The 25,422-nt window shown below is 60.2% G+C and overlaps 3 protein-coding genes across 10 annotated transcripts; 1 reads left to right on the plus strand and 2 right to left on the minus strand.

Annotated features, from left to right (window-relative positions):
* Positions 1 to 2,398: 2,398 nt before the first annotated feature.
* Positions 2,399 to 6,070, minus strand: MRPL28 (mitochondrial ribosomal protein L28). 2 transcript variants are annotated; one of them, XM_024233311.3, is made up of 6 exons: positions 5,951 to 6,070; positions 4,920 to 5,214; positions 4,071 to 4,223; positions 3,503 to 3,637; positions 3,330 to 3,416; positions 2,399 to 2,785 (listed from the first exon to the last, which is right to left on the minus strand). In XM_024233311.3, the coding sequence occupies exons 2-6, from the start codon at positions 5,205 to 5,207 to the stop codon at positions 2,678 to 2,680; spliced, it is 771 nt and encodes a 256-aa protein (XP_024089079.1). In that variant the 5' UTR covers positions 5,208 to 5,214; positions 5,951 to 6,070; the 3' UTR covers positions 2,399 to 2,677. The 2 variants fall into 2 exon arrangements, with proteins under 2 accessions (XP_024089079.1, XP_054389238.1); XM_054533263.2 differs by having other exon boundaries at positions 5,937 to 5,987.
* Positions 6,071 to 6,247: 177 nt separating this feature from the next.
* PGAP6 (post-GPI attachment to proteins 6) lies at positions 6,248 to 17,115 on the minus strand. Of its 7 annotated transcripts, none has more exons than XM_002825914.5 (13): positions 16,841 to 17,115; positions 13,090 to 13,267; positions 12,797 to 13,004; positions 12,456 to 12,583; positions 11,953 to 12,221; positions 11,545 to 11,864; positions 10,753 to 10,843; positions 10,544 to 10,667; positions 10,167 to 10,303; positions 9,632 to 9,810; positions 9,416 to 9,562; positions 8,081 to 8,197; positions 6,248 to 7,748 (listed from the first exon to the last, which is right to left on the minus strand). In XM_002825914.5, the coding sequence occupies exons 1-13, from the start codon at positions 16,959 to 16,961 to the stop codon at positions 7,452 to 7,454; spliced, it is 2,316 nt and encodes a 771-aa protein (XP_002825960.3). In that variant the 5' UTR covers positions 16,962 to 17,115; the 3' UTR covers positions 6,248 to 7,451. The 7 variants fall into 7 exon arrangements, with proteins under 7 accessions (XP_002825960.3, XP_054389234.1, XP_054389235.1 ...); XM_054533259.2 differs by lacking the exon at positions 16,841 to 17,115 and adding an exon at positions 16,560 to 16,741; XM_054533260.2 differs by lacking the exon at positions 16,841 to 17,115 and adding an exon at positions 16,349 to 16,378.
* Positions 17,116 to 21,321: 4,206 nt separating this feature from the next.
* LOC112129365 (large ribosomal subunit protein uL23-like) lies at positions 21,322 to 22,344 on the plus strand. The gene is given in 2 exon segments (XM_063717132.1): positions 21,322 to 22,015; positions 22,018 to 22,344. Coding segments are annotated over 2 exon segments (468 nt in total). The 5' UTR covers positions 21,322 to 21,834; the 3' UTR covers positions 22,305 to 22,344.
* Positions 22,345 to 25,422: the final 3,078 nt, after the last annotated feature.

Raw genomic sequence — 25,422 nt, forward strand, 5'->3', positions numbered from 1 at the left:
AAGTTCACAGCTGAACACGGGAACTTTGCAGGGCAGGGAGTGGCCAGAACATCCCAACTCTGGTTAGAGCTGGGGCGTGGAACAGCACTCATGGTGTGGGCAGCTGGGCTGAGCCTTATGGCCCCACAGAGCTGGCTGAGCACTGTCTTTTTCATAAAATTTTTTTTTTTAGACAGTTTTGCTCTTGTTGCCCAGGTGGAGTGCAATGGTGCAATCTCAGCTCACTGCAACCTCCACCTCCCGGGTTCAAGCAATTCTCCTGCCTCAGCCTCCCAAGTAGCTGGGATTACAGGTGTGTGCCACCAGACCCAGCTAATTTTTTGTATTTAGTACAGATGGGGGCTTCACTATGTTGTCCAGACTAGTCTTGAACTGCTAACCTCAGGTGATCTGCCTACCTCAGCCTCCCAAAGTGCTGGGATTACAGGTGTAAGCCACAGTGCCCGGCCATAATTTTTATTTTTATTTTTTTGAGACGAGTCTCGCTCTGTCACCCAGGCTGGAGTGCAGTGGTGCGATCTCTGCTCACTGCAAGCTCCGCCTCCCGGGTTCCCGCCATTCTCCTGCCTCAGCCTCCAGAGTAGCTGGGACTACCGGCACCCGCCACCACGCCTGGCTAATTTTTTTGTATTTTTAGTAGAGACGGGGTTTCACCGTGTTAGCCAGGATGGTCTCCATTTCCTGACCTCGTGATCCCCCCGCCTCGGCCTCCCAAAATGCTGGGATTACAGGCGTGAGCCACCGCGCCCAGCCTTTTTTTTTTTTTCCTTGTTGAGACAGAGTCTCGCTCTGTCACCCAAGCTGGAGTGCAGTGGCGCGATCTCAGCTCACCGCAAGCTATGCCTTCCAGGTTCAAGCGATTCTCCTTCCTCAGCCTCCCAAATAGTTGGGACCACAGGCGTGTGTCACCACGCCTAGCTAATTTTTTCTATTTTTAGTAGAGACAGGGTTTCACTGTGTTAGCCAGAATGGTCTCTATCTCCTGACCTCGTGATCCACCCGCCTCGGCCTCCCAAAGTGCTGGGATTACAGGTGTGAGCCACCGTGCCCAGCCTAAAATTTTTTCAAGCTCGTTCACAGAGCAGGGGCATCACATGAAGGCGCTGGTGTGGGGACCAGCAGGACATGTGGGCAGAGGTGCCCAGTGTGGACGGAGACCTCGGGGGCCCTCCTAGGGCTCTGAACCAGGCAGGTCCTGACCCAGTGACCCCTTGTGGCCCTGGGAGCCACGTGCTCCTCTGCAGTCCAGCAGGGCCAACTGCACACTCTCTCTGGACTCTGCCACAGCCCCCTTGGGAGCCAGGGGCCCCTCAATCAGCCAGCAGGCCCACGTCGGGCAGCTGCCTCCAGTTCACCCCATCCTGCCACCAGCTGGGGCTGGCTTAGGCTCAGGGGACATAAACCCCCCTTGTCATTCTGCACATGCGGCTGGGGGAGCGCTCCCTGTGCTCCCTGGGAGAACCGAATGGGTCTGGAGGATCAGGATTTCCAGGTAAGGGTATGGGGAGAGGGTCAGGTACCCCCAAACCTCAGGGTGGGAAATGCCTTAGGGTATACAGCCCGGCTTCCCACTGGCCATACCTCCACCCTTCAGGTCAGGTGGGAGGTAGCAGGAGGGGACACCAAGGTCGCAGGTCCCCAAGTTCGTGTCGCCCCCACCTCTGTACCACTCGCCATGACAGTGCTGACCAGGGAGAGGCTCCTGACTCAGGCACCTGCACCAGCAGGGCCCTCTGAGGGCCTGCCCCTCCTGGTTCCTTCCAGTCCCTGCAGAGCCAGGCCACAGCCTCCGTTGCCCTGCTCTGAAGAATGTTCGAGAAGGGCAGGAATGTGCAATGGAGAGGGAATGGGCCTCATTCGGCTGCACCCCTGGATGCCCCCAGCTACACCAGACCCTCTGCCAGAGGAAAGAAAGACACAGAATCCGGCCAGGGGAGGTGGCTCGCGCCTGTATCCCACCACTTTGGTAGGTCGAGGCAGGTGGGTCACCTGAGGTCAGGAGTTCAAGCCCAGCCTGGCCAACATGGTGAAACCCCTTCTCTACTAAAATACAATTAGCCATACATGATAGCGGGGTGCCTGTAATCCCAGCTACTCAGGAGGCTGAGACAGGAGAATCACTTGAACCCGGGAGGCGGAGGTTGTAGTGAGTCGAGATCGTGCCACTGCACTCCAGCCTGGGTGACTGAGCAAAACTCCATCTCAAAAAAAGAAAAGAAAAAAAAAAAACACAAAACACAGACTCGAACCTCACTCTCTGCAGCTCAGCTGGGGACGGGCAGCCAGAGTCAATGCCCACGGCTCATCCGAGGTCTCAGGGGCAGCAAAGGCAGGGGTGACAGAATCAGAATCCCCAAAGAGAACGCCAGTCCTCAAAGCAAAGACACACACACACACAGCCTGGCCCAGACTTTACTCACTCCCGGCCCCACAGGCACAAGGAACACTGCTACAAACGTGGGGGCCCAGCCTGAGAGGAGCCTCTGGGCGGCCCAGGCCTCCTGGGGATCCCTGCCAAGCTGGCCCCGGGCTGGAAGGTGCATCGGCAGCACACGAAACCAGGATCCACCCACTGCCCACCGGTAGCCCTCACAGCTCCCCGGGATCTGTGTCCTCAGTGCAAAGGGCCTGGCAGGGAAGGCTGGGCCTGTTGGTCAGGCATGGAGGAGCTGTGTGGTCACTGGCCACTGGCTCTCTTCTGCACCACCGCCGGCTCTGACAGTGCCTGCTGCTGCAGCTGCTGGATCAGCTCCGCCACATAGATCTTGAACAGAGGTACAGGGTCCTGAAGGGGAGAGGGGCTCATGGTGAGGCCAGGGAAGCCCAGGGCAGCTGGAGTTCCGGTGGGGATGGGATCAGCAGCTGCCGCCCAGAGGAACCGGGACATCAGAGGCCCTGGAAGGCAGAGCCCTGTGGGTGAGATGAGGAACCCCCTCCCTTGGGGACGCCGAGGCACACACATGCCCCTGTCCCATCCCTGTGGTCGTGGATAAACAGAGGGAATGGGGGCAGCCAGCTGCCATGCCATCAGGGGCTCCCTGTCCTGACAGCTACCTCAAGCTCCAGACCCTGGGATGCTGGTGGCTGAGCAAACCCTCCGTGCAGGAACCCACTTCTCCTACTGAGGGTCCTGGGACAGGACAGGGTGGGGACTTCGAGGGGAGGGAGCGGGCCATGCTCCGCTGGGTGGGCAATGCAGAGCAGCAGCTCTTCCCCAAGCCCACTCAGTGCACCAGCCCCTCGTGCAGGTTCTCTCCAAGGCAGCACACTCCCAGACCCTGAACACCAGGCTCTGGGCAGGCAGCAGCGGCTGGTGCTCACACACTCACCTTCTCCTCCAGGAGTCTCTGCTTCTCAATGGCCTCCTCCAGCGTGAGGCCCACCCACTCTGCCTCCTCCTCTGGGATGGCAAATTCCTAGGCAGGCAGAGATGGAAAGGGCGGTGAGGTCCAGGGCTGGGCCAGGAGGCCCCAGGTATAGGGAGCGGGATGGAAACCCTCACCTTGTACTTGTCGTAGATGGCTGCCCGCCGCTCAGGGTCCTCGGGGTGCAGCTGGGGGTCCTGCCGGGCAAGCCGCAGCAGCATTCCTCGCTTCAGGTCCATCCCAAACTTGGAGCACAGGTCCTCCTTCGGGGTCTGGCAGAAGGCTCACATGGGGCCAGGTGCTGGTGGCAGGGCCCCGCCTACCCTTCCAGCCAACCCACCTGGCTCCTCTCTAGCCGCTGGTGGTCCCAGGACAGGACAGAGAAGGCCCAGGTGGGGCCACGTCAGCACCCCAGCACGGGGGGTGGGATCAGGACAGAAGCAAGTCCAAGAGCAGGGAAAGGGGTGGCTATGCTTGCTCAGGCCCCATGGGCAAGTCAGCCACCCACAGAGCGACAGCCTCTCGTGCAGGCAGGAAATGCCACTGGCGCTGGCCAGAAAGGGGCATGGCCCCACTCACACTTTCCCAGTGACCCTCCTGTGCAGATGCCAGCGTGCCCCGGTGTGATGCTGACCTGGGGCTCCCTTGAGTCTGACTGGCCCATCCCGGACCCTGCTGTGCACTGACTCGCCCCACCCTGCTTGCCTTGAGGATGTAAAAGTCGAGCCCGTAAGCCTCATCGATGAGGTCCAGGGTCCGCATGGTCACAGTCACTGTGAACTTCTTGTCTAGGATCTCACTGTAGAGCTCTCGCTCAAACAGCTGTGGCTTCCACACCTTCTTCAGCCTCTTGGAGAGCTGAGGGTGCAACAGAACCTCCATGAGTACTGCTGCTTTCTTCTACAGACCAAGAGGGGCCCAGGGCAACTGCCCTCACCGCCCCCCACCCCCCGGGAGGCTCCATCACAGAACCATTGCTGTCAGACTGGGGACTTGGAGCTGAGTGGGCCGGCCCCCAGCCCAGTGCCGCCCCAGCCCGACCCGGGTCCTGGCTGTGTACCCAGAAGTCAGCTGCTCCCCAGCAAGCTGGGCGTTCCCGCCCTTGTCACATGGTTGCTGCATGTGTTTCAGAAACATGTGCGACCCCACAGTTCACAGGGCGTCACATTCCAACCTGGAGGTGACACAAGTCTCCCCAGAGGCTTCAGCAGTCCCGCCAGGAAGTCCACCACAAGCAGCCTCGAAGCTCTGCTCGCCTCCCCCACCTGCTCTGCTCATCACACAGGCCTCCTCCCCATCCTAACTTTACCTCGACTCCCCACAGCCTCTGGTTGCTCCCCCGGCCTGAATCACCCCACCTCACCCCTAATTTATCAGTCCTGTTTGCCAGAACTGCGGTTCTTTGCTCAGCGTGCTCCTTTGCCGGAGCTGTGTCTCCTGCAGGCTGTAATCCCCAGGGCCCACCCACGTCTCTCCAGGTACCCGGGGCGTCCGGCACAGAGCCGGCACAGCCAAGCCCTGAGAGGAGCCCCTGAAGCCCGCCTGCCGACCCACCTTGTCGTTGTTGGCATATATTTGGCCCCGGATCCAGCCCTCGCCGCCCCACAACCCCCGCTGGGACTCGGGGGGAAAGTAGATGGGGATGGGCACGTCCTCCACACGCTCCCGCTGCCCGTTCTTGGGGTTGATCTTGAACTTGGCCCCGTGAGGCCTGTAGTGCACGGGAGTGGGCGTCCGCTCCTCCTCCAGGGAGCGCAGGTAGTGGCCGGGCAGGCGGGAACAGATGCCCTCCCGTAGCTGCAACCGCTTCCAGAGCCACACGGGATACTTGTGTAGAGGCATCGCGAGCCTGGCGGAAGGTGGGGGCTCGCAGTCACCGCAGCCTGGCCCGGCCCCCGGCTCTCACCCCCTACCCCGGCCCCCGGCCCTCACCCCCTACCCCGGCCCCCGGCCCTCACCCCCTACCCCGGCCCCCGGCCCTCACCCCCTACCCCGGCCCCCGGCCCTCACCCCCTACCCCGGCCCCCGGCCCTCACCCCCTACCCCGGCCCCCGGCCCTCACCCCCTACCCCGGCCCCCGGCCCTCACCCCCTACCCCGGCCCCCGGCCCTCACCCCCTACCCCGGCCCCCGGCCCTCACCCCCTACCCCGGCCCCCGGCCCTCACCCCCTACCCCGGCCCCCGGCCCTCACCCCCTACCCCGGCCCCCGGCCCTCACCCCCTACCCCGGCCCCCGGCCCTCACCCCCTACCCCGGCCCCCGGCCCTCACCCCCTACCCCGGCCCCCGGCCCTCACCCCCTACCCCGGCCCCCGGCCCTCACCCCCTACCCCGGCCCCCGGCCCTCACCCCCTACCCCGGCCCCCGGCCCTCACCCCCTACCCCGGCCCCCGGCCCTCACCCCCTACCCCGGCCCCCGGCTCTCACCCCCTACCCCGGCCCCCGGCTCTCACCTACCCCTGCCTCCGCTCTCACCTCCTACCCGCTACCCCGGCCCCCGGTTCTCACTCCGGCCCCTGTCCCGCACCCACCTGCCCCTCCCCTTCTGCCCCGGCGCCCCCCCACATCCCACCTGCCCGCGCCCACCTTTCGGGGAGCTGAACCCAGAGCCCACCGGAACCGGAAGTCGATGTGTCGCGCCTGGACCTCCTCCCACCGCTGACTGGCTGCAAAAGCCATCCGTCTACCCCTTCGTCCCGCCCCCGCTTCCGCCTTTAGGGACCGTAAAAAACACCCCGCAGACAGCAGCAGCAGCTCAAGGCACCGTTGGCTATGTGCGGCCCTGGCGTTTCCGCGAAGGGCGGCACGGGCGGGGCGGTGCTTGTTCTCCCGGGCCCCACTTACCCTACCCGGGAAGGAGCGCAGAAAAAATGTAAAAACTCGTTTAGTTTGAAAAATCACTGTAGAATATTAAATTCACCAATCACAGATAAATCAGATGTACATAAAAATATGTCTTCATGTCTTAGAATTTTCTTTTACTCCAAAAAAATACCATATATACATGTTTCTCCTTTATAAGCTTAGAGATTGTTTTGGTGGTCAAGCGCAGGGCGGCTGGGGGAGGTAAGACCTTCAGGAAGGCCATATCCCGGACAAGACCCAGAAGGGAAGCCCCCAGAGCCAAGGGAAGGAGGGCCCCACCCGGGTCTCAGCCACCCACTTCTCCAGGGCGGATCCCGGACACTCACAGGCCTCAGGGAGGGGCCAGGTGCTGCTCCTGGTCATGGCTTCCCCCACAAGGCTTGCATGAGGAGCAGAGACAGTCCAGTCTCCTGAACACCCACAGGGCACAGAGACAGCCCAGTGCAGGGGGCAGACACCACCGCAGCTCCTGGGACCAAGAGGAAGCTCCCAGAAGGGGGCCCAGGAATGCTGGGGTGGGTGGACAGGGCTGTGTAGGGGTTCCTTGTGGGCCAAACCCCCAGAGCAGCAGAGCACCCCAGTCCAAGGAAGCTCTTCTCATGACCTAAGGCTCCAGAGACAGGAAAAAGGGAAGGGCGGGGCTGCAGCCTGCATCCCCAGTGCCCATCAGCTCTGGGGGAAACCTCGGTCTCCCGTCCCTATGATGACCACAGCAGCAAAGGGGGATCCTCCATGCCCCAGGCAGGCTGGCATCAGGGCCACACAGGGGCCAGGAGCAGGGGTCTCGGAGTCCACGGCTCCCAGCCCCAGTGGTGGGCTCAGGGCTCCTGGGCACCATGGGTCTCACCACAGCCTCGCCAGGGAACAGGACCATAGGGAGTCCTTCTCCCCATCTCTAGCCACCCACAGGCCAGCAGAGCACACAGCCTCACCCTCGCACAGGCACCTGTGGTCTCCAGGTAACCAAGCCCAGGCCCCAGGGGCCACTGCAGACAGCAGCTGGGATCTGCAGAGGGACCTCAGCAGCGAGCAGGCAGCTGGCGGGGAGAGGTGCGTGTGAGGGAGGGGTGGCTCTCTCTTCAGTAGGAGGAAGAAAGAGGGTGCGTAGGCCAATTTTATTCAGCTGGAAATCAATCTGTCCGGGGCTGGACCGGGTGCCTCCCCCTCGATACAGCTCCTAGCTGAAGAGGTCATCAGAGCAGCAGCTGTCCCCAGGCTGGTGTCACGTCACTGCGTACAGTTCCTCCCGATCGTTCTTGCAGATCTGATAGTGGCAGGGGAATTTCTGTGAGCAGGCCCAGGGCTCGGCGGGCTGGTCAGGTGGTGGCAGCAGCAAGGCTGCGCTCCCGGCCAGCAGGACGTGCCAGATGCTGTGGGTGTAGTAGTAGTTGTCACTGGTCATCATGGAGGTGTAGATGGCGATGCCCACAGAGGACATGGAGACGCCGGGCAGGAGGTAGAAGGCCCAGCGCTGCCACGAGGTGGGGTAGCACTGGCGCCGGTGCCCACAGCGGTAAGCCTGGAGAAAACAGCCACGCAGGTATCAGTGCAGGTGGGGTCGCTGCAGCTCCCAGGGCCCGGATACAGTGGTTACTGGGGGCCTACCCAGGTCTGGGCAGCAGAACGACAAGGGTGGGCTGCTTCGAGGGGGCTCAAGGGCACAAGGCCACTGGTCCTCAGGCCCAGGCCTCAGGGACACAGCCATGCTGGGCCTCTGTGGGTGCCATGACAACCCCCAGCAGATACGGGCATTCACTGATTGGAGCAGGACCAGGAACGTGGCCAGAGCAAGGGGCCAGGCTCTCTTCTCCGAGCATCTGGGCAGCAGTGCCAGCCAGCCCAGCTCCTTACCCACATGGAGGCCATGATCACGAAGGCAAAGAGGCAGGGCCCCAGCATGTTCCAGATGCCCCTGCGGTCCAGCTGCAAGGACATGGCGATGACCAGTGTACCCAGAAGAAACAGCACCTGCGCAAGACACAGGGATGACTGCAGGGACGTCTCCGAGGGCTCAAGGCCCAGCAGGAGCAAACGTACCCCACGGCCCCACAGCACCTCTGCCTGCCCCCTCAGAGCTGCTGCCACCCTCAGACTAGCTCTGCCAGCCTCTGACTAGCTCTGCCACCCTCAGACTAGCTCTGCCAGCCGGCAGGGACACACCCCTCCTTCAGCTTCTGTATTGCATCCACAGGTGAATGTGGCCAGGCAGGCACCTCTGGGGGATTAGATGGTGCTCACACAAACTGGACAGACACATATGGCAGCTCTGTACCCACACACTCACTAGCCCCTGTACCCCTGGGTTTCTAGGAGTCCCCCATCAGGGTGGCTTCAGTCTCCCACCCACTGATCCATGGGGAGGGGCTCCCACCCCCCAGTCTCCATCAGACACCTCTGCCCACAGCCTACAGTTCTCCGCCTATCTGCAGGTTCAGGCCCTGCACTGAGCCCTGCAGGACCCTGGTGCTTCCCAGCCTCCCCTCTGCCCTGGCTGTGGGGCTCCCATGGGCACCCCCTTGGGGCAGTACCCAGCCTGCAGTTCCCAGAGCAGACGGGAGGGCAGAGCATGCAGCTCACAAGCCCAGGGCATGAGTCTCCCCATGCCAGGGCCAGCTGCCACAGAGTCCCCAAAGCATCCTTGGCACCAAGGACCCAGGGAGCATGGGTGGGGGCTTCTCGAGGGTAGGGGGCCTGGCATCCCCTGGCTACCACCTGCCTTCGTGCCATCCTCCAGCCGGCACTGCCCCCTCACAACTGCCCGCGGGGTCTCAGACCCGCATCTCCGGGTGGCATCACAGAAGACATGAGGTTTCTCTTTTCTTTTGTCGCCCAGGCTGGAGTGCAGTGCCGTGACCTCGGCTCACTCCAACGCCTCCAACGCCTGGGATCAAGCGATCCTCCCACCTTAGTCTCCCAAGTGGCTGGGACCACAGGCGTGCACCACTACGCGCGGCTAACTTTTCGATTTTTTGTACAGCCCAGGCTGCTCTTGAACCCCTGGCCTCATGGGATCCTCCCGCAAGTGTTGGGATTACAGGTGTGAGCCACCACGCTCGGCCGAGACGTGAGGTTTCCAGGGGCCGTGCCCAGTGCCAGGTCAGGCCTCTCCCACGGTACTGCCTTTTGCGGGCTGCACTTGGGGGCCCTGCTCCCCCGGAGCCCACGCCCCCGTCGAGGGCCGCTCACATATTTCAGGACCGTCTTGAACCGCGCCATGCACAGGATGGTGACCCAGATGGCTGCCCCGGAGCCCAGGAAGTCGCAGTACTGCAGCGTGTCGTAGCTGAGGATGCACAGCACCGCCTCCCCGGGCTGATCGCAGGCATGGTAGAACTGTGGGGAGGCTCTGTGAGTGCGGTCCTGCCCTCCCACCCCACGTCCCCGCAGGAGGGGCCGGCCTACCGTGGAGAAGAACATGGTGTAGGCGTAGACGGAGGCCTCCACCAGGAAGAATCGCTGCACTGAGACGGCAATGGGGGCCAGGAACATGAGGTTGCTGAGCGTGAGCAGCAGTGCGGCCGCCCTCTGCTGGGCCACCGTCTGGGCTGTGCTGTTGTCCGTGCAGCTCCACCCACGCCAGCCTGCGGGCACAAAACCCCGGGGCGGAGGCTGGGGGTGCTGCTGAACCTCAGGGCCCACCCCTCACCCAGGACCCTGCAGAGAAGCCCCTTCCTCACCCAGGAGCAAGCAGGGTAGGCACGGCGGGCGGGGTCCAAGGTCAGGAGGCAGTACCACCCCCCGGGGATACCTGGTGCCTGTGCCAGGCAGACGGATTGTTGGTGGGGAATGGGGGAGTGGGGAGGAGGCTTTGCCCCTGCATTGCTCTGCAGGGGTCTCTCTCCAGCCCCTTGCGGCGCTCCCCCAGGGGAAAGGCACGGCACAGCACTGGAAGCCAACAGCAGCAGTGTCTCGGGGCAGGCGGGGCCCTGGCACTCACCTGCCTTGCAGCTGCAGCTGGCATACAGGTAGCTGTGTCTGCGGAGCAGGAGGCACTGGCCGTAGGGTCCACAATCGTTCAAACAGGGCACCAGGTACAAGGTGGTCTCCACATGGACCACAGCCTGCTCACACTCCCTTTGAGGAAGGGGCCACAGGAAAGCTGGTGCAGTGATCTGACAGCCCAGCTGCCACCAGCGCTCCCAACAGGCTGACAGACATGAGAACTCAGCATTGGGGCCCCCAGCATTCAGCAGCCCTGGAGGAAGCACCCCTCTAGCTGGGTCACTCCGAATGCCAACCTCAGGCAGCCTGGCCTGTGGTCCTGAGTGAAATGACAGGGTACCTGACCCCCGTCTCTGCCCTAGGTTTACTTACTCAGCATTCTCAGGGCACATGAGCTGCAGGGAGAGGTACCAGTTGTCTGTCTCTGGGTAGGGGATGATGAGGTTGGCCCTGCGAGACCAGGCGCTCAGAGACAAGGGGTAGCCCTGGAAGAAGGCTGCAGGGGAGCCAGAGGGCCCCATCAGAGGAGGCCGGGGTGGGGGGCTGGCCAGGGCCACGCTGATGGTGACGCCTGCCCATACCTGTGGTGCAGTTGAGCGAAGTGTTGAAGCCAAGGAAGGGCGAGGCAGCATTCACGCAGGCCACTATGACGGTCTCGTTCCGCATCTCCGTCTGGAAAGGGAGGCAGTGCCGGCTCAGCCCCAGCAGCCCCTGGCCACAGTGGGGTCATCTGCCCCACGTGCCAGCTCAGCCTGGTGCTGGTGCCTTTCTTTTTTTTTTTTTTCTGAGATGGAGTCTCACTCTGTCGCCCAGGCTGGAGTGCAGTGGTGCCATCTCGGCTCACCGCAAGCTCCGCCCCTGGGTTCACGCCATTCTCCTGCCTCAGCCTCCCGAGTAGCTGGGACTGCAGGCACCCGCCACCACGCCCTGCTAATTTTTGTATTTTTGGTAGAGACGGGGTTTCACCGTGTTAGCCAGGATGGTCTCAATCTCCTGACCTCGTGATCCGCCCGCCTCGGCCTCCCAAAGTGCTGGGATTACAGGTGGGAGCCACCGTGCCGGGCCGGTGCTGGTGCCTTTCTCTGAGACTCCTGTAGGCCCAGGTTGCACTGGGACCCTTCCTCCCCGGGCCCTGGGACATCCTGCCTCCACCCCACCTCTGACCCGAGCTACCCCACAGCCCTGGGGCCTGCTGACAGGAGCAAGGCTGCCCAGCAGGGGAGGCCCCCCCAACATGGGCCCCTGCCTTGGCCCGTGCCTGCTGGTATAACTGTGATGCCTGTCCCAGTGCCAAGGTAAATGAGGAGGCCTGCAGGGGTTGCCCACCGCCCTGCCAAAGCCCAGGCCACAGGCCGCTTGCAGACAGCAGGTACCTTGTTGGCCCGCAGGGAGACGGTGAGGGAACCCCCGCTGTCCATGCCGGTGTTCAGGCGCAGCCGCATCACGGAGGGTGTGTCCGGACACACCCTCACCGAGACCCTGTCCAGGGGCTGGAAGTGCACGGACACCACGTCCATGTCCTCCCGCATGACTGGGTAGTTTGTGAGACAGAAGGGGCTGCGGTCCACCCTGCCACTCCTGCCCAGGTCCTGGTGGTCGGGGCTCGGGGACAGCAGACCAGAGGAGGCGTTGAAGCTCTGGTTTTGGCTGCTCTGCAGAAGGGGCTGGACGGTCACACTCCGTGGCCTGCAAGCTGCCGAGAGGACAAGGGGTTTGGTTGGAGGAAAGTCTGGGGATCTGGGGAGGGGCAGGGCCATCCCTCTAGTCCTTGTGCGGCCCACCTGTGAGGGCAGCTACAGCACTGAAAACCACTGTCCCAAGGGGCCCCACCAGGCTCTCAGCTGTCACTTGCAGCCACCGGTCCCAGGGCGGTGAGGGCAGCAGCAGGCGGCAGGGCCAGGGGGCACCGGTACAGGTGAGCACCTTCTGGAAGTTGCTAGGCAGGGTGACCGGGCCCACGGTGAGACGCACGGGGCAGCCCAGGCTCCCATTGGACACACAGTCCCGCAGCTCCAGCAGAAGCTCCCGCGTGTAATCGGGGACAAAGACCCTGCGTGATGGGGACACAGCTGGCTCAGGCTCTGCCATTCCTCAGCCCAGGGATGCAGCGTGCCTAGGCTCTGCCGTTCCTCAGCTTGCTCTGGTGGGGGCCAAAGGGGACCAGGCATCTGGACCACTTCCCAGCCCAACCCCAGGGCTCAGGGCCAGGCTCTCGCACCCACTCCACCAAATCTGAGGGGGGGCCGGAGGGCAGAGCCGGGCTGCCCCCCAGGCCCCCACTCACTTGAGGTAGCTGGGATGGGAGAGGAGGGTCTGTGGAAGGGGCACATCCGGCTCCATGATGGAAATCTCGACCACCCGTGTGACCAGCAGTTCAGGCTGGAAGACGTAGGCACAGGTGGGAGCCAAGCCCTAGGGAAAGAACAGGTGTGGGCAGGGGCGGTGTTGGAGAATGCAGGTGTGAGGGCAGGGTCCCCCCAGACACCCCAGGCATGCAGGGAGCAGGGCTGGCCCCGGAGTGCAGCGTGGAGCCTAGAGCAAGGACCACCCCAAAGAGGTGAACGGCAGGGACAGGCCATCGCCATGAGGTTCTCTGCCTCCATCCCGGAGGGCAGCACCCCTCACCTTCAACTCGATCTTCTGGGATGACGGGGGCAGGTGGGCGGCCACGAACCAGTCCCCGGGGGCCGGGTGGGAAACGTTGACGGAGGCATTGCTTAGCGGTGCGGCGCTCAGCGGCACCCTGACCTGGAAGGAGGGCTGCACCGCGGTGTCATCCGGGAAGCTGGTGCCCAGTGGGTTGATGACCGGAGGGGCGCCGGAACGGAAGTGCCTGGAGACGGGAGAGCAGCACCGGGTTCAGGCACAGGGCTTGGCCAGGCGCGGGAGGGCGGGCAGGCGGGCGGGCAGCCACCTACACGGTGATCTCTGCGTCGGTGCAGGCGGCGCCGCTCTCCCGGGAGACCTGCAGTAGCCAGCGCAGAAGCACGGTGTCTGGGGGCACGCGGAAGCGAAAGAGCCTGGCACTGCCGTACCAGCTGTAGAAGGACAGCCTCTGCGGGGCCTGCGAGAAGTGCTCGGACACCAGCCCTACCTCTGTGAGGAGAAGGAGGCGTCAGCCAGGCCGGGAGCCCTCCTCCGGGGCCGCAGATGGGGAGGACGAGTCCCCCAGACGGAAAGGGCTGGAAGCCCCCGGGGACCCACCTGGAGATCTTGGCACACCAACTCTGACCTTGGCAAAGGTCACGGCCACCCTCTGGCCCCTCAGCCAGATCCTCTGCTGTCCCTCCCCAGATGGCCTACATCCCACCCTCCTAGCATCTGGGTCTTTTCACAGCTGCCGCCTCACTGCAGCAGCTTCCAAACAAGCCGCACGGTGCCTCAGCAGCCATCGCCACCCGCAGTGCCATCGCCACCCGCACCGCCATCGCCACCCAGACCCCCTCCAACCTTAGAAGACCCCACTAGGGCACCTCAGCACCCATCGCCACCCGAACTGCCTCCAACCTTAGAAGACCCCACTCCCCATGGCCAACCCAGGTCGAAGCTGAAGGACCCAGCAGGTGTCAGGAAGGAGCCCCAGCCCCTCATCACAGATGCCCTGGATACCAAGGCACGGTCCTCCCACCTCCTCTCAGCTTCCCACATCTCCATCCATGGATGGGTTGGCTGCCTGCTTGGGCTATGATGTCTTTGGATACGGCCAGACCAGAGCCCAAATTCCCCTTACCCAGAGGGAGATCCTGCATGTGGGAGGGACCCAGGCCAGAAGCCTGGCCAGCCATGAGAACAAGGGGACAGCTGCCCTCTGCGTTCCAAGCGGGCAAGGCTCCTAACTGTCCTCAGGGAACGCACCCACGCCTGGTGCGGGGATGGAGAAGGGCCCGTGGGAGACATCCTGCTCATGGCCCCAAGCGAGGACTCAGCTCTTACCCCCAGCTCCCGTGCCAGCTCCAGCCTCGTGCCCTTGGGTATCCTTCCCTCCCCGGGTCCCAGCCTTCTCCTGGGTAGGTCAGGGTGGAGAGCACGTCCCACCGGGGGCCCCTCCCTCCGAGGTTTATTAACGACAAAGGCTTCAGGAGGAAATGCACAGTGGACCCAGCAGGGGGCGGCACCCTCCCCTCTGCTGCAGCTCTCAGTCCCCGCATGCTCAGGAACCCTGCCTAGGTCTCACTGGAGAGTGGCTGGCTCAGGCCCAGGCCCCTCCTGAGGAGGGAGACAGGTGAGCAGCGGGATCTCCTGCCAGCCTCGTGATCCTCCCATAGAGGCACCCAAAGAAACGATACACCTGCCAACAGCAGCCTGTCGGCAAATCCAGGCCAAGCTCCAGGGGAGCCTGGAGTGGGGGCTGGGCAGGGGCAGGGGCAGGCTCCACCCACGACGCACTCCAGGCTTTCCAGGTGTCTGCTGGCTACCAGGTCCCACCCACCAGGCTGTGGCCTGATAATGTGGGCAAAGAAAGCTCAAGTGCTGGGAGCTGAAGCAGGACAGCCCCCCAGGACCACGGTGTCCCAGAGAGAGCCGGCCTCTGCGGGGGCAGGCAGGGGAGGCCACCTGCAGCACACAGCCCCTGGGCTGCTGGGGCAAAGCCCTCAGCCCCTCTGGCCCTGGAGCGCCAGCCTGAGGGCGCCTAGAACCCAGCTGGTGGCTGTGAAGTTTCAGCAGGTACACAGAGATAAGAGATCTGTTCAAGGTTGTCCTAACACCCAGTCCCGGACTCCCAGGGCTCACAGCCCCTCCGGGCCTCTCCCAGGGCTCTGCAGCCCAAGCTCCCTGCCCAAGTCGCCCACACATACCAGGCTGTTAGGGGTGCTCTGAGCCCGAGGTGACCACACGGTGAGGAAGGCCAGCTACACACCCCCCTGCCTGCCCCACAGCCCCTCCACGGACACAGGGCTGGGTGGGGAAGGTGGGAATGCAAGTCCCTGGCCCTGTCCTGGGAACCTGAGTGAAGACCACAGACCCATGTCCTCCAAACCATGACAGGCACCCATGGGAGACCCTGACCAACCAAAACGCCACAGAGCACTTACTCCTCGGCAGGCTGGGAGGAGTGAGAGGCTGAGCCAGCACACCAGGCCTCTCCACTGCCCACACGCAGGTGTTCCATCTCCCAGGAACCCCTCACCAGGCCTGAGTTCTGAGACAGGAGAATTTCTTTTGCCAGTTTCCAGCGGAGTAAGGTTTTGGTATTTTTGAGGGTCTCACTCTGTCACCCAGGCTAGAGTGCAGTGCCATGAACACAGCTCACTGCAGCCTCAGCCTCCTATGTAACTGGAACCACAGGCTCACATTACCACACCCAGGTTATTTTTTTTCTTTCTTTCTTTTTTTTTTTTTTCTTGAGATGGAGTCTCACTCTGTTGCCCAGGCTGGAGTGCAATGGAGCGACTTCGGCTCACCGCAACCTCTGCCTCCCGGGTTCAAGCGATTCTCCTGCCTCAGCCTCCCGAGTAGCTGGGACTACAGGCATGCGCCACCACTGCCGGCTAATGTTGTATTTTTAGTAGAGACGGGGGTTTCTCCATGTTGGTCAGGCTGGTCTCGAACTCCTGACCTCAGGTGATCCGCCTGCCTCAGCCTCCCAAAGTGCTGGGATTGCAGGCGTGAGCTTCGCGCCCGGCCATGGAGCAATTTAATCCGGGGCACAGTCCTCAGGGAAAACTGCCCTTCATCTCTAGCTGTGCCAAGCTCAGAAAGCAGGAGGCACAGCCCCCGAAAGAAACAGGAGCTCAAAGCATTATTTCAGGGGCGGGGGAGGGGCTGGGGGCCGGGAAGTCGGGGAACAGCACCCGATCAGCTGCTGGGCACCTGGGCACCCGAGTGGCTGGGGACGTGTGGGCCCTTCCAGCCGGCCGGCAAGGACACGGCCCCTCAGAGTCCCAGGCCAGAGGCCGGGGCAAGTCCTCACCATCTCAGGGTGGCCAAGGCCTGACGGTCTCCACACCCATGTCCCTACCCCGTGCAGACCCTGGAAGGGCAAAACACCTTCTCCCTGGTCCAGCCGCCTCCTTGGACCTCAATCAGGGACGGGGACCCTCAGGGAACAGAAATGCAAAGGGAGCCCGGCGAGTTTCCGAACAAGAGGGGAGAGGGGCGGCCTTTCCTCAGCCCCTCTTCCGCCAGCTGGGAGTCCCTCCTCCCAGAAGCCCGGCCGGCGGTAGGAAGTGGCTGTACCAGGGCTGGTGGTCACTGTGGAAGGGCCGGAGCCATGACGCCCACGGGCCCCCGCTCCAGGGTGTAACAACTTTCTCCCGGCTCTGCCCCTCTCTCAGGCCGGACCGGGCCGGTGAGCTCACGGCCCAGCCACTCCTCCCAGCTGGAGTCCCGGGCAGAGTCCCCTGGGCCCCTCCACTTCCCTGCACCGAGTGCGCCGGGCGTGCCGGACCTGAGCGCTCTGGGAGGGGGAGGGAGGGGAGAGGGCGCTCCAGGGGCCGATGTGGCCCAACCCCGTTCGGGGGACCGAGGAGGAAGCGCGGGGTCCCGTCCGCCTCGACCCCTCGGACACGAAGCGCCGCAAAGGGCCACTGTGCGCCCCCAACCCGCGGCGGGGACCCCAGCCCCGCGCCGGCGCCAGATGAGCGCACAGGTGCGCCGGGGGTGTCACAATCCCGCCCCGCCCGCAGCCCCGGCCCCACGCCCTCGATGGCGCCCGCGCCCCCCGCTCACCGCTCTTCCCGCTGTCGCCGGCGGAGGCAGGCGGGGGCCGGGCGAGCAGTAGCAGCAGCAGCGGCCCCGCCACCACCGCGGCCACCGCCTCGCCCCCGGTCCCGGTGCCAGCCCGGCCCATGGCTCCGCGCTCGGCCCAGCGCTACCCGGCCCGCGTCCCGCGCCGCCAGCCCCCGCCGCCGCCCGGGCAGCCTCTGCCGCCTCCGCGGCCACCGCCGCCTCTGCCCCCGGCGCCCATGGCCCGGCCGGTCCCCGCCGCCGTCGCCCCGGGCACTTCCGCCCGCAGGCCCCGCCCCGCAGGCCGAGCGGGGAGAGCGCGGGCGGGGTCGGGGGACGGGACCGGGGGGGCGCGGACGCCGGGCGCTGGGGGGGAGGGGTCACGTGGGGCGCGCGGGGGACAGAGCGGGGCGCGCGGAAGACAGAGCGGGGCACGCGGGGTCTGGGGGACGCTGGAGGGGGCGCGCTGGGGGACGCTGGAGGGAGGGCGCGGGACGGAGTCCCAGGGCGGAGAGGTCGCGCCGGGCGCGCTCGGAACACGCAGGAAATTCTCCCCGAGGCGTGGGCTCCGCGGGGCTTCCCCGCCGGTTCGCTGAGTCCCAGCTCAGCTCGGCCGGGACCTCCGTGGCGGGCTCGGGGAACCCGCGGGGCGCAGAGGCGCCGACCTCCGCCTGGGACCGAGAGGAACCCGCGCCCTGCCCTGCCCGGCGCGCGTGGGCCTGAGCCAGGCGCCTCAGCACGGGGACCCCCGGGCCGGCCTTCATGCCGCAGAGCCGCTGCAGGTGCGTGTCAGATCCACGCTTTTATGCACAGACGAGAAGGCTGCTTGTGTTTAGGGACTGTAGTACCCGATCGGGGTGGCGGTTCAGACGGGTGCGTGGCATCAACTCCTGGCGCTTCGCACCGGGATGGATTCCCACCATGTAAGATTTAAGCCGAAAAAAGGAAGCGATAAAGCCTACAAAACTCGGGGAAGCTTTTTCCGTCTTAGGGCCACGGCGGCTTTTCCAAGCGTGGCACAGAATCCAGAAGTTCCACCGCGTCGTGGGTGGGAGGGGAGTGGGGGCGTCTGCAAAGCCAAACTGCATAAGGGAAGTCAAAAAGACGAGCCCCCAACTGGGAGGTGGGGGACACTGCTTGCAGCTCACATCACAGAGCTCACCTTAATAAGACTAGTAACAGCGCAGTAATAAACAACTGTAAATCAATCATAGAAATGCTCCGGTAGAAAATACTGAAGGACAGCTGCCAGGGATACGCTGATCCTCCTCCCTCAAAGCAGAAATGCAAATTAAAAACTACTCCAGCTACTCCGGAGGCTGAGGCCGGAGAATCGCCTGAACCCGGGAAGCGGAGGTTGCAGTGAGCCAAGATCGCGCCACTGCACTCCCGCCTGGGCAACAGAGCGAGACTCCGTCTCAAAAAACAAAAACAAAAACAAAACACTAAAGTGTCCTTCCCAGGATGTGAGGGTAAAAAAGTAAAAAAAAAAAAAAAAAAATTAAAGGAAAACCCCATTAAAGTGACCTTTTTTCCTTTCATCTAACACATTGGCAAATAAAAACTGTACTAACAGGTGACTGTGGCCTCATGGGAACCCCCAGACTTGTCCACTGAAGTAGCAGCAGCAATGCCCTTCCCTCGGGAATTCCACCTCTGAGTTTTCCCTCCAGATACGTTCACGGAAGTGGCACACTGCATGCGTCCAGTGAGTCAATGTGGCACCGCCTACATGCGTGTCACTGGCCGGTGGGACATTCAAATCATTCATACGGGGTCTAGACGAGACAGAGCGTGGCCGAAACAGGAAAGCCAGGAAGCGCTGTGCTGCTTAGAAATGGTCTACCAGATGCAGCAGTAGCTGCAAGAAAGGAACAGGCAGAACAGTGTGTTCAGAGCTCTACCATTTGTGTAGAAAAGGGAGAAAAACACGTTTCATTTGTGTGTGTCAAAGACATCGAATGTCTGGAATGATCCAGCACCGGCTACACTGGTTGATCTTGGAGGAGGAGAGGCAGGGGTGGGGATGGGGGTGGCCGCAGGGACTACACCTGTTTGTACCTTTTGAACGCCGCAGCGGGTGGTGAGGGTTTACGGAGTGGGGGAGGGGAAGCTGACTCCACGAGCCCAGACCCCTGAAGGCCAGAGCAGCGGAGGTGGAGGGTGTTGGCCGGGGAGGAAGGAAGCCCCGGCTAAGCCTTAAAGAGACCCTTTGTTTCCCGGGAATCCCAGCTGGGCCGTCCTCTGTCCCGACTGAGGGGAAAGAGGGCTCCCAGGCGGTTCTCAATTTAAAGGCACAGACGTCAGATTGTGGATTTTGCTGAGCCGTGATTTGAGTGTGCTGTGCCGGACTGCACCCAGCAGCCAAGGTCAGCACCAGCACCCAGGACTGCTCCAGACCCATTCCCTGCCCCAGGCTGGGCCCAACCCCCCTCCTCCCACTGCCCTCCCCTGAGTGAGTCACCTTAGTCTGAGGCTCCTGTGCCCCAAGTTCCCCACCAGAGAGGGAGAGAAGTGGCAGAGCCCCCACTTCCAGTGCTCCAGCTGAGGGCTGGTGAACTTGAAGGTGGATAAGAATCCCCAGACGGAAGTCCAGAGACGTCTGCTAAGTCACAGAGCGTTGGCAATGGAGAGACTCTTCTGTAACAGGAAACACAGCTCAGTCAGGCTAGTGGTCAGGGAAACAAAACAAGCCACTTTGTCAAAAAGCAGCCAGGCAGCCCTTGCCACAACAGATGCTCACACTTTGCTGGCAGGAATGTGAACCCCCTCAACCTTCTGAAAATTATTGTGGCAACATTAAAATGTAATGGAGAGGGCCGGGCGCGCTGGCTCATGCCTGTAATCCCAGCACTTTGGGAGGCCGAGGCCGGCGGATCACGAGGTCAGGAGATCGAGACCATCCTGGGCTAACACGGTGAAAACCCGTCTCTACTAAAAATATAAAATATTAGCCGGGCGTGGTGGCGGGCGCCTGTAGTCCCAGCTACTCCGGAGGCTGAGGCAGGAGAATGGCGTGAACCCGGGAGGCGGAAGTTGCAGTGAGCCAAGATCATGCCACTGCACTCCAGCTTGGGCGACACAGCGAGACTCCCTCTCAAAAAAAAAAAAAAAAATGTAATGGAGTTGCCGGACGCGGTGGCTAATGCCTGCAATCCCGGCACTTTGGGAGGCTGAGGTGGGCGGGTCACCTGAGGTCAGGAGTTTAAGATCAGCCTGGCCAACATGGCGAATTATTTTTGTCTCTACTAAAAATATAAAAATTAGCCAGGCGTGGTGACATGCGCCTGTAATCCCAGCTACTCAGGAGGCTGAGGCAGGAGAATCACTTGAACACGGGAGGCGGAGCTTGCAGTGAGCAGGGATCAGGCCACTGCACTCCAGCCTGGGCAACAGAGTGAGGCTCCGTCTCAAAAAAAAAAAAAAAAAAATGTAATGGAGAACACTAGGGCCTAGGGACAGACACACAAGGATGTTTGCAGCAGAACTGCTTGTATTTGCAAAAACCTGGGAGCTCCATGAGGGCAATGGGTAAATAAATTATGCTATAATACACTCTGATTTTTTTTTTTTTTTTTTTTTTGAGACGGCGTCTCGCTCTTTCTCCCAGGCTGGAGTGCAGTGGCACGATCTCGGCTCACTGCAGGCTCCACCTCCCGGGTTCACGCCATTCTCCTGCCTCAGCCTCCCGAGTTGCTGGGACTACAGGCGCCCACTACCATTCCTGGCTAATTTTTTTTATTTTTAGTAGAGATGGGACTTCACCGTGTTAGCCAGTATGGCCTCAATCTCCTGACCTCATGATCCGCCCACCTTGGCCTCCCAGAATGCTGGCATTACAGGCATGAGACACAGCGCCCGGCCTACTCTGAATTTTTTTTTTTTTTTTTTTGAGATGGAATCTCGCTCTGTCGCCCAGGCTGGAATGCCATGGCGCGATCTTGGCTCACTGCAAGCTCCGCCTCCCAGGTTCACGCCATTCTCCTGCCTCAGCCTCCCGAGTAGCTGGGACTACAGGTGCCCGCCAACACGCCCGGCTAATTTTTTGTATTTTTAGTAGAGATGGGGTTTCACCATGTTAGCCAGGATGGTCTCGATCTCCTGACCTCGTGATCTGCCCATCTCAGCCTCCCAAAGTGCTGGGATTACAGGCGTGAGCCACTGTGCCCGGCCTACTCTGAATTTTTATGCAACTTTTAGATAGGTCTATAAATGTGTCCTCAGAAGGAATGTCAGTAAAGTGGAAAAATCCAGTTGCTGGATAACATGGACGCATCGTATTTCCAAACAAACAGGAAGACCCTCCAGCCCCCTCCCCAGGTCCCCCTCTAGTGAGCCTGGGTGAGGTGGACTCCAGCTGCCTGCAGCCTGGCCAGAGAGGAGGGTTGCTGGGTGTGGGCGCAGCTTTCCACAGTCGGGGTGCTCTTCGCCCAGCAGCAATAAGCATTATTATAGTTGTCTTGGATAAAAATATCAAAAGTTAAATAAAAGCAAAAAAAAAGCTGTAATCCAATTTTCTCCAAATAACCACCCTGTGCACCTCCTCCAAATGCTTCCTGTGTGCAAGACTGTGTGAGGACCCGTCTCTCTCTGTGGACACTCTCCCAGGCTCTGCAGGTTGAAAGGAGTTTCCCTCTGTCTGTTCATGGCCACCTGGTACATACGGGAGACCCTGTCTTCCCACTCCGCCCTGAGTTTCCTGAGGGTAGAAGATGGGTCTCTCTCACTCTGTGGTCAGGCAGGAGGGGTGCAGACCGTAACCCTGTCTTTCTGACCCAGTGCCCCAACCTGTCAGCATGAACCACACCAGAGGTGCCCAGACATCAGAGTTTCACAGACAGAAATAGTTTCCCCAGAGTTTTGGGGCTTTTTTTAGGCTCAACTATCATGCATTATTATTCTTTCATTAAAAAAGGTCATTTTCCCAGCCTGGGCAACATGGTGAAATCCAGCCTCCACAAAAAAAAAAAAAAAAAAAAAATTGGCCTTTTCACAAGATGGCGCCGAAAGCGAAGAAGGAAGCTCCTGCCTCTCCTAAAGCCGAAGCCAAAGCGAAGTCTTTAAAGGCCAAGAAGGCAGTGTTGAAAGGTGTCCACAGCCACGTAAAAAAGAAGACCCGCACGTCACTCACCTTCCAGCGGCCCAAGACACTGTGATGCCGGAGGCGGCCTGAATATCCTCCAAGAGCACCCCCAGGAGAAACAAGCTTGACCACTATGCTATCATCAAGTTTCTGCTGACCACGGAGTCGGCCGTGAAGAGGATAGAAGAAAACAACACGCTTGTGTTCACTGTGGATGTTAAAGCCAACAAGCACCACATCAAACAGGCTGTGAAGAAGCTCTATGACGGTGATGTGGCCGAGGTCACCACCCTGATTCCGCCTGATGGAGAGAAGAAGGCATGTGTTCGACTGGCTCCTGATTACGATGCGTTGGATGTTGCCAACAAAATTGGGATCATCTAAACTGAGTCCACCTGCCTAATTCTAAATATATATATATATATATATATATATATATAGTCACCATAAAAAAAAAATTGTAGCCAAGCATGGTGGCATGTGTGTCTGTAGTCCCAACTACTCCACAGCCTGAGGCAGGAAGATCCCTTGAGCCCAGGAGGTCAAGGCTGCAGTGAGCCAAGATCACACCACTGCACTCCAGCCTGGGTGACTGAGCGAGACCCCATCTCAAAAATAAATTAAGTAATTAATTAAATCATTCAAGGGCTGGGGACGGTGGCTCACACCTGTAATCCCAACACTTTGGGAGGCAGAGGTGGGTGGATCACAAGGTCAGGAGTTCAAGACCAGCCTGGCTAATATGGTGAAACCTGTCTCTACTAAAAATACGAAAAACTGGCACGCGCCTGTAGTCCCAGCTACTCGGGAGGCTGAGGCAGGAGAATCGCTTGAACCCGGGAGGTGGAGGCTGCAGTGAGCCAAGATCACACCACTGCACTCCAGCCTGGGTGACAGACAGAGCAAGACTCCGTCTAAAAAAAAAAAAAAAAGAAGCAAAGGTCATTTTCCAACCCAAAAAAGTAGGAAGTACCCACCCTTTTTGAAGGCGGCCTGCTCCTCCACACCTGTGGGTATTTCTGGTCAGGTGGGGCGAGAGACTGAGAAAAGAAATAAGACACAGAGACGAAGTACAGAGAAGGAAGGGTGGGCCCAGGGGACCAGCGCACTCAGCATGCGAGGACCTGCACCAGCGCTGGTCTCTGAGTTCCCTCCGTATTTATTGATCATTATTTTTACTGTCTTAGCGAGGGGAGTGTAGCAGGGCAACAGATGGAGAGAAGGTCAGCAGGGAAACGTGAGCAAAGGAATCTGTATCATGAGTACGTTCAAGGAAAGGTACTGTGCCCGGATGTACACATGGGCCAGATTTATGTTTCACTTTACATAAACATCTCAGTGTAGCAAAGAGTAACAGAGCAGTATTGCTGCCAGCATATCTCGCCACCAGCCACAGGGCGGTTTTCTCCTATCGCAGAATAGAACGAATGGTCGGCTTTACACCGAGACATTCCATTCCCAGGGACAAGCAGGAGACGGAAGCCTTCCTCTTATCTGAACTGCAAAGAGGCCTCTCTCCTTCACTACTCCTCCTCAGCACAGACCCTTTACGGGTGTGGAGCTGGGGGATGGTAAGGTCTTTACTTTCCCACGAGGCCATATCTCAGGCTGTCTCAGTGTGGGGAAACCTTGGACAATACCCAGGCTTTCTTGGGCAGAGGTCCCTGCGGCTTTCCGCAGTGCATTGTGTCCCTGATTAATCGAGAACAGAGAATGGCGATGACTTCTACCAGGCATACTGCCTGCAAACAAATTGTTAACAAGGCACATCCTGCACCAGCCCTGAATCTGTTAAACCTTGATTCAACACAGCACATGTTTCTGTGAGCACAGGGCTGTGCTAAAATTACAGGTTAACAGCATCTCAAAGCAGAAACAATTTTTCTTAGTACAGATCAAAATGGAGTTTTCTACATAGACACAGTAACAATCTCATCTCTCTTCTTTTCCCCACACTTTTTTTTTTTTTTTTGAGACGGAGTCTCACTCTTGTCCCCCAGGTTGGAGTGCAATGGTGCGATCTCAGCTCACTGCAATCTCTGCCTCCCAGGTTCAAGCGATTCTCCTGCCTCAGCCTCCTGAGTAGCGGGGATTACAGGTGGATGCCATCACGCCCGGCTAATTTTTGTATTTTTTAGTAGAGACGGGGTTTCACCATATTGGCCAGGATGGTCTTGATCTCCTGACCTCAGGTGATCTGCCCGCCTCGGCCTCCCAAAGTGCTGGGAATGACGGTTCCGTTTTTTGTTGTTTTACATTCAGTCCAGTTTTTTCTTGTTGTTTTACGTTCAGCAGATGGCAGTAGATGGGTTTTTCTTTTTCCTTTTTTTTTTTTTATTGAGACAGGGTCTTGCTGTGTCGGCCAGGCTGGAGTGTAGTGGAAACATGCTGGCTCCCTGCAGCGTTGGCCTCCTGGGATCAAAGGATCCCCCTGCCTCAGTCTCCCAGGCGATTACAGGCCAGCACCAGCACGCCAGCGGTGGTTCTTATTTATCCCCATTTTGTCTGAGCAAATGAATGCCTGTCCTGGGTGTGGGTGCGAGTGAGCTGGAAGATGAAGGGCATGGGCAGTGACCGTACAGCGCTCAGCCTGCAGGGAGCCTGGGGTGAGTCCAGCAGCACTGGAGCGTGAAGCCATAGCAGATGTCCTTGTCCCTTCCAAGGGGTGGGAACAAAGGTGACAGGGACAGAGATGGCTGCCGCGGCAGGAGGCCCAAGGGTTGCTCCCTGCTTAGAGGGATCCCCTTGGTGTCCCTCAGCAGCGTACCTGGGCTGGCCGATGGGACTGCGGCTGTGCTGGGCCCCTTCTTGTAGGAGGAGCCCACTCTTCCTGGATTTCCCTGCAGTGACCTCAGCAGAGGTGAAAGTAGTCTAGCCGGGCGCGGTGGCTCACGCCTGTAATCCCAGCACTTTGGGAGGCTGAGGCAGGCAGATCACCTGAGGTCAGGAGATCGAGACCATGGTGAAACCCCGTCTCTACTTAAAATACAAAAAAAATTAGCCAGGCGCAGTGGCGGGCACCTGTAGTCCCAGCTACTCAGGAGGCTGAGGCAGAAGAATGGCGTGAACCAGGGAGGCGGAGCTTGCAGTGAGCTGAGATCCCGCCACTGCACTCCAGCCTGGGTGACAGAGTGAGACTCTATCTCAAAAAAAAAAAAAAAAAAAGAAAAAGAAAGAGGTCTAGCATGTGTACACGTGGAACTCCAAGAGGACAGGGAAGACAAACTGAGACAGAAAAAAAATATGTGAAGAAATACCCCAAATTCTAAAATTTGGTGAAAGGCATTGATTTACAGATTCAAGCAGCTTAGTGAACCTTAACAAGAATCAATGCAAAGAAAACCATAGCCAATTACATCGTAGCCAAACTGCTGGAAAACGAACTTATAGAGAAAATATTGAAAGCAGACAGAGATAACACATTATAGTCCAGGGAACAATTGAATGGCATAACTTCCCATTAGAAACAATGGGGTCCAGGGCCGGGGGCCGTGGCCACACC

Source organism: Pongo abelii, chromosome 18 (assembly GCF_028885655.2).
Source record: "Pongo abelii isolate AG06213 chromosome 18, NHGRI_mPonAbe1-v2.0_pri, whole genome shotgun sequence".
In the NCBI taxonomy this organism is placed as follows: Eukaryota; Metazoa; Chordata; class Mammalia; order Primates; family Hominidae; genus Pongo; species Pongo abelii.

Bases quoted from the DNA above. Each gene is read 5' to 3' on its own strand.
- MRPL28 (XM_024233311.3), bottom strand. From the start codon at position 5,207: ATGCCTCTACACAAGTATCCCGTGTGGCTCTGGAAGCGGTTGCAGCTA. The intron at 4,224-4,919 runs GTGGGTCGGCAG...TTGCACCCTCAG, and splicing joins TATATGCCAACAACGACAAG to CTCTCCAAGAGGCTGAAGAA. The intron at 3,417-3,502 runs GTGAGGGTTTCC...CTGCCTGCCTAG, and splicing joins CCATCTACGACAAGTACAAG to GAATTTGCCATCCCAGAGGA.
- PGAP6 (XM_002825914.5), bottom strand. From the start codon at position 16,961: ATGGGCCGGGCTGGCACCGGGACCGGGGGCGAGGCGGTGGCCGCGGTG. The intron at 12,584-12,796 runs GTGAGGGGTGCT...TTCTTTCCCTAG, and splicing joins CCCAGAAGATCGAGTTGAAG to GGCTTGGCTCCCACCTGTGC. The intron at 10,304-10,543 runs GTAAGTAAACCT...CCTTCCTCAAAG, and splicing joins ATGTGCCCTGAGAATGCTGA to GGAGTGTGAGCAGGCTGTGG.